General features: G+C 42.3%; 1 protein-coding gene across 1 annotated transcript in view; it reads right to left on the reverse strand.

Annotated features, from left to right (window-relative positions):
• Positions 1 to 6,623, reverse strand: part of LOC115005646 (ankyrin repeat and protein kinase domain-containing protein 1-like) — an 8,006-nt gene that overhangs the window by 928 nt on the left and 455 nt on the right. Inside the window, exons 3-6 of the mRNA XM_029427570.1 lie at positions 6,079 to 6,180; positions 3,202 to 3,204; positions 3,014 to 3,016; positions 1,107 to 1,179 (exon numbers count right to left, since the gene is read on the reverse strand). Coding sequence (XP_029283430.1) covers positions 1,107 to 1,179; positions 3,014 to 3,016; positions 3,202 to 3,204; positions 6,079 to 6,180 — 181 coding nt within the window. The remainder of the gene's footprint in view (positions 1 to 1,106; positions 1,180 to 3,013; positions 3,017 to 3,201; positions 3,205 to 6,078; positions 6,181 to 6,623) is intronic.

Raw genomic sequence — 6,623 nt, forward strand, 5'->3', positions numbered from 1 at the left:
CTGACTCATGTCAGGGTTTAGGACTCATAATGCTGACTCATGTCAGGGTGTAAGACTCATAACGCTGACTCATGTCAGGGTTTAGGACTCATAACGCTGACTCATGTCAGGGTTTAGGACTCATAACGCTGACTCATCTCAGGGTTTAGGACTCATGATGCTGACTCATGTCAGGGTTTAAGACTCATAATGCTGACTCATGTCAGGGTTTAGGACTCATAATGCTGACTCATGTCAGGGTTTAGGACTCATAATGCTGACTCATGTCAGGGTTTAGGACTCATAACGCTGACTCATGTCAGGGTTTAGGACTCATAACGCTGACTCATGTCAGGGTTTAGGACTCATAACGCTGACTCATGTCAGGGGTCTAGCTAGAGTGTGACTTCAGAAACACAAAGTATTCACTTTGTATTGTAACGTTATGGAAACATGTTGTGAGTGCAGACGTGACCCTGCAGACCTCCTGTGAGCCGCTCTGACTCACAGCATATGGTCGTCTGAGGGGCTGCCTCATTACCAGCATAGCTCCTCTTCCTGGGGGGGGGGGGGGCTGTCAGACCTGCATCAGTGCTCTCACTCCTCTCAGACTCTCTGAGGCGTGCAGAGGAAGAATCTGTGAAACTCATACCTGAATATTAAAGCTGCATGAACTCTCATCACATATCAACTCAGGACTTTATATTTCTGGAAATGTTTTGAGCTGCGTTTTGTTGCTTTTCTTTCTTTTGGGAAAATGTGAAAATGTTTTGCACTTTTGTCACAAATGTTGTAAGATTGTGTTCCCTTGTTAGTTTTGTTTAGTGTGTAACGTGGACCATAATGCTTCCCCTTCTGCACGTCTGCAGACAGAAGTGTTTTTTGTTTATTTGACTTTCTTATAAATCTGGTGGTTTTCTTTGATTCTAAATTCCATCAACTTCTAATAAATCTTTATAAAAACCTCTGAAAACAAGTTTTTATAAAACTTCCTGGAGTCGCATCTCAACATGTAAACAAACTATTTAACTTTACATTTCTTTATTCTGTGTCTTGAAACTTGAACCTCTCTTCAGAACTTCTTCATTAAACTTCATGGCGTGTTGATGTGCGGCGTGCTGACTCACTGTGGCAGCTGATGAGGGCGTGCACGACGGGCTGGTGGCCGTGGATGGAGGCGAGGTGGAGCGCTGTGTAACCCTGGAAACAACACTCAGTATTATGGTCTGTCCTACAACATTAGAAGATATAATCTCCTATGTATATATATATACATATATATATATACATATATATATATATAGATATATATATATATAGATATATATAGATATATATAGATATATATATATCTATATATATATATAGACATATATATGTATATATATATATATATATAGACATATATATATATATGTGTATATATATATATGTATATATATATATGTATATACATATATATATACACATATATATACATATATATATATGTATATATACATATATATACACTACTATATATGTATATATACATATATATATACACATATATATGTATATATACATATATATATACACATATATATACATATATATATATATATATATGTATATATAAACGTTGCATCAGATTTCACTCTGAACTTTATATTGTATGAAGTTTGTAATATCATGAGTAAAATATCTTTATTTTATATTCTTTGTGACTTCACAACTGAAACTAAACAAATAACAGTTTCAGTGGGTTTAAGAACTTTTAACGAGATAATTATTTTAAATATAATATTGAAGGATCTTCACTGCATGAACGGCTCACAGATCTTTAACAGGGAGCAACACGTGAAGCTTCACCTGCGCTCGTCTCCACACACTTTATAAATAAAGTTTACTCTAAACATGCTTTTATTTTATAAAGGGTTGGTGAAGTCGTTTTAAAGAATTAAAACAGTTGAAAGCTCCAGAATCACGTCACGATGATCCCACACTTATAACTTCCGTCTGAAAGTGTTTGTGACAACAGAGTGTCACAAACCCGATGATTTATAAAGCAGGACGTGACAAAGTGTCGGGAACGATCCCTCTGTGCGTCCGTCACTTCGAGTGAAGCCGGATGTGAGTCTCCATCATAGTTGCACATTAACTCCGGAGAGTCCCGGCGGACGGGCCGCCGTCAGCCGGAGCCTCCGTCACTGTCAGTGCTCGCGTAGAGACGGGACGGGAGCAGGACGGGTTTGAAGTGTCTGCTGATGAAGAGGACTTTAAACGGGCCCCGAGGCGGTTTGATGTGCAGAACAGAGAGAAGCTGTCAGAGACAGAGAGCTGATGAAAGTGTTCAGGAGGCAGCAGGCTGAGGACGCTCGCTGTCTCCAACACTAATGGCAGGTAAACATTTACAGCCGCGTCACAGGAAGTCCCCGTGCAGCAACACGGAGACGGAAAGCGAGCGTTTGACATTTTGTTGAAAGGTTGAGCTGCTTTTATGTGTTCAGATGCACTTTGAGCTTCATATGAAGTAAAAACCACACAAGGAAAACACAGATTATTCATCACAGACACAGATTATTGTTATTATTACAAACACCTAATTAACAAAAACTCACTAAACTCGCACAAAAAACTCAAATCGAAGGTGAATTACACCTTTAAAGTTGATTTAAAGGGGGAGTACACCTTTAAAGTTGATTTAAAGGGTGAGTACACCTTTAAAGTTGATTTAAAGGATGAGTACACCTTTAAAGTTGATTTAAAGGGGGAGTACACCTTTAACGAGGTTCTGGGTGAATTATTCCTTTAATCAGAGCAAAATAAATGTCAGTTTTGAATCCTTAAATTTGACCAAACTAGACATTAAAAGTCACTAAAGATCCATGAAATGGTCTATTAGTGTCAGAATAAATAATAATAAATAAGCCTGTTATACGGCACAGTCCTGGTGAGGAATGTGATCCTCTCAGAAACCTCCGTCTCTTCCTCCACTTTCAGCACATTCTGCATGTCGTGTACATTTGTAAAGGTGCATTAAAACAGGACTCACCCCCTTCAGAGACGCAGGCATGAGAGAGGTCAGAGAAATAAAGAAAGAGGATCAGAGGCAGCGAAGTCGTTTCACACCGCCGGAGGACATTTACTGAAGGAAAGGGATTTTACTTAGCGTGATGTCTAGAGGGAGTTTGGTGCTTTGTGCAGATTTCTGGAGCTACAGCGGTTCAGAGATTCACTTACATGCTGCAGAGGTGACGACAAGATGAAGAGAGGATGAAAGGAGAGAGACAGATATTTAGTCCACATCTGGAAATCATATTACTGTAAAATAAGAAAGTATTCTGACTGTATTTACTGCTGAGGAGTCTGTGTGTGTGTGTGTGTGTGTGTGTGTGTGTGTGTGTGTGTGTGTGTGTGTGTGTGTGTGTGTGTGTGTGTGTGTGTGTGTGTGTGTGTGTGTGTGTGTGTGTGTTACATCAGGTCTTTATGAATACGACCTTATTTTGAAGGGTCCAGGTTATATTTCAGGATCTTCAGTTGAAAACGTTTCTTTTTCTTCTGCACTATGAAACGTAACATTCAGGTTCAGATTGAAAGTCCTGCAGACGCAGAGAGAATCTGTTCCAGACGCACTGAAGCGCTGCAGCGAGACTCTGTTGATTATTGATTCTTGATTTGCTCACCGCTCGAGCTGAGGGTCTTTTTATCAGAGCCATTACCTCCTTAACTATTAGAGACACAAAGTTAATTATGTAATTATGGAGCCAATAAGTGACTTGTCTGCTCTGCTGGGGCTTAAACATTATCTGCTGAGAGCACATCAGCAGCAGATTAACACTCACAGGCTGAAGTGAATCATGCAGGCTGTCTGGGAACACATTAAGTAATCACAACATTGCCCCTTTCCAGTTGTGTGTGTGTGTGTGTGTGTGTGTGTGTGTGTGTGTGTGTGTGTGTGTGTGTGTGTGTGTGTGTGTGTGTGTGTGTGTGTGTGTGTGTGTGTGTGTGTGTGTGTGTGTGTGTGTGTGTGTGTGTGTGTGTGTGTGCTAAAGTGTGCGCTAAAGTGTGAGCTGTTGAAGCAGGATGAAGTTCAGAGCGACAAGAACGACGTCACGACTTCCTGAAATATTTGGTTCGACAGGTTCGGGGCCTGAGAGGAAACTTTTCACACCTGAAAGCTCGAACTAAGGTTTGTGTTTTTGTTATATTTTATACGGTTAGTTTTGGTTTTGCGCACTTCAGCAGCAGTAACAGCAGCAGTAACACCAGCAGCAGCAGCAACAGTAGCAGTAACATCATCAGTAATAGTAATAGCAGCAGTAACAATAACAGTAACAGTAGCAGCATTAACAGCAGAAGCAGTAACAGTAATAGCAGCAGCAGTAACAGCAGTAACAGTAACAACAGCAGCAGTAACAGTAACAGCAGCAGTAACAGCAGCAGTAACAGTAACAGCAGCAGTAACACCAGCAGCAGAAACAGTAGCAGTAACATCATCAGTAACAGTAATAGTAACAGCAGCAGTAACAGTAACAGCTGTAACAGTAATAGCAGCAGCAGTAACAGCAGCAGTAACAGTAACACTATAGCACAGATAACAGCACAGTTAACAGAACAAGTAACAACACGCATAACAGTAAAGCCGCCAGTACGCCATAACAGATACAGCAGTAACATACAAGCAGCAGTAACAGTAACAGCAGTAACGTACAGACAGTAGGACAAAGTAACACAGTAACAGCTAATCAGCAGCATATAACAGCAGTAACAGAGCAGCAGTAACAGTAACGGTCAGCTACGACGCAAGTAACAGTCCACAATGTCATACAGAACAGCAGCTAACAGTACAGACAGCAGTAACAGTAACGCAGCAGTAACAGTAACAGGCACAGTAACAGAACAGCACAGTAACAGATTACAGTACAGCAGTAACATAACAGTCAAGCAGTAACAGTACAGCAGCATAACCAGTAACAGCATAGCAGCAGTACGGTACAGCAGCCGGTCAGCAGATAACAGTACAGCAGCGTAACAGTACATGACATCATGCAGACATTAAAAGCAGCAGCACAGCGGTAACAGCAGCAGTATACGGTAACAGCAGCAGTAACAGTAACAGCAGCAGCAGCAGTAACAGCAGCAGAACAGCAAGTAACGGCAGCAGTAACAGTAACAGCAGCAGTAACAGTAACAGCAGCAGTAACAGTAACAGTAACAGCAGCAGTAACAGTAACAGCAGCAGTAACAGTAACAGCAGCAGTAACAGTAACAGCAGCAGTAACAGTAACAGCAGCAGTAACAGTAACAGCAGCAGTAACAGTAACAGCAGCAGTAGCAGTAACAGCAGCAGTAACAGTAACAGCAGCAGTAACAGTAACAGCAGCAGCAGCAGCAGTAACAGCAGCAGTAACAGTAACAGTAACAGCAGCAGTAACAGCAGCAGCAGCAGTAACAGCAGCAGTAACGGTAACAGCAGCAGTAACAGTAACAGCAGCAGTAACAGTAACAGCAGCAGCAGCAGTAACAGCAGCAGCAGCAGTAACAGCAGCAGTAACAGTAACAGCAGCAGCAGGAGGATTATGGAGGTTAACTGTCCTCTGCTGGTGTTTGTTGTGTCGGCAGGCTCTGGCCGGTGTAGGTTAACGCTGTGAACTTGAGGCTGAAGCAGTAATTGGAGGAGAAAAGCCTCATGGGATGGGGGGGGGGGGGAAGTCCACAGTACTCGGAATGAAACGAGATCATGGATGATATAATTGGATAATGCAAAAGCCCCTGTGGACTTGTGTGTGTGTGTGTGTGTGTGTGTGTGTGTGTGTGTGTGTGTGTGTGTGTGTGTGTGTGTGTGTGTGTGTGTGTGTGTGTGTGTGTGTGAGGTACATCAGGTGTATAGGATGCTGTGCATCCATATAAATCAAATGAGACCTTTATTTTGAAGGAACATATGTCTCTCAGTGATGATGTTCCTGAATCTTCACAGTAAACAACTCAGTCTGTTATTAAACCTGCTTATCACAGAGTTTAATGTTGCACTGTCCCTTTAAGAAGGAATCTCTGCTGACGAGCTGAAGACAGGTCGTGGTGTTATTGTGTTTGTTTATGCAGTGAATACACACACACCGATCTGACGTTGACGTCGGCTCCGGACAGCAGCATCAGCTCGACCGCCTCCTGCCCGCCCTGCTTGGCTGCCCAGTGGAGTGCCGTCTGAAAACACACACACTGGAATGTGAACACACACACACAGTCTTGTGCACTTACACACCTTCAGTACGAACACACACCGACTGAGGAGGAAGCTGGAAACCGACAGTTAGAATGTGTTTTCATAATTTAGTGAAAGTAAAAAGATTTAACGTTGGGGGCGGGGGACACTCTGACCAATCACAGCCTCCTCACGCTGTGATTGATCAGCTGTGTCTCTCTGTCACTCCTCTGTTCTGGACTTTATATTATTTAAGAAGATGTAGTTTGCAGAACGTTAAAAAGTACCAGGATGTTCTCCTGCATGCGCTTACGTCCTGCAGCCTGCAGGTCATTACCCACAATCCTTTGAGTCCCAAACGTGTGCGTCGTGCCTGCAGCAGCGCTAACTCTGGAAGCTGCTGTATGTTCAGAAAGTCAAATGAGGAAGTAGATGAACCTTTGAGAAGTGTATCTCCTAT

The sequence above is a fragment of the Cottoperca gobio genome, unplaced genomic scaffold (assembly GCF_900634415.1).
Source record: "Cottoperca gobio unplaced genomic scaffold, fCotGob3.1 fCotGob3_337arrow_ctg1, whole genome shotgun sequence".
NCBI lineage: Eukaryota > Metazoa > Chordata > Actinopteri > Perciformes > Bovichtidae > Cottoperca > Cottoperca gobio.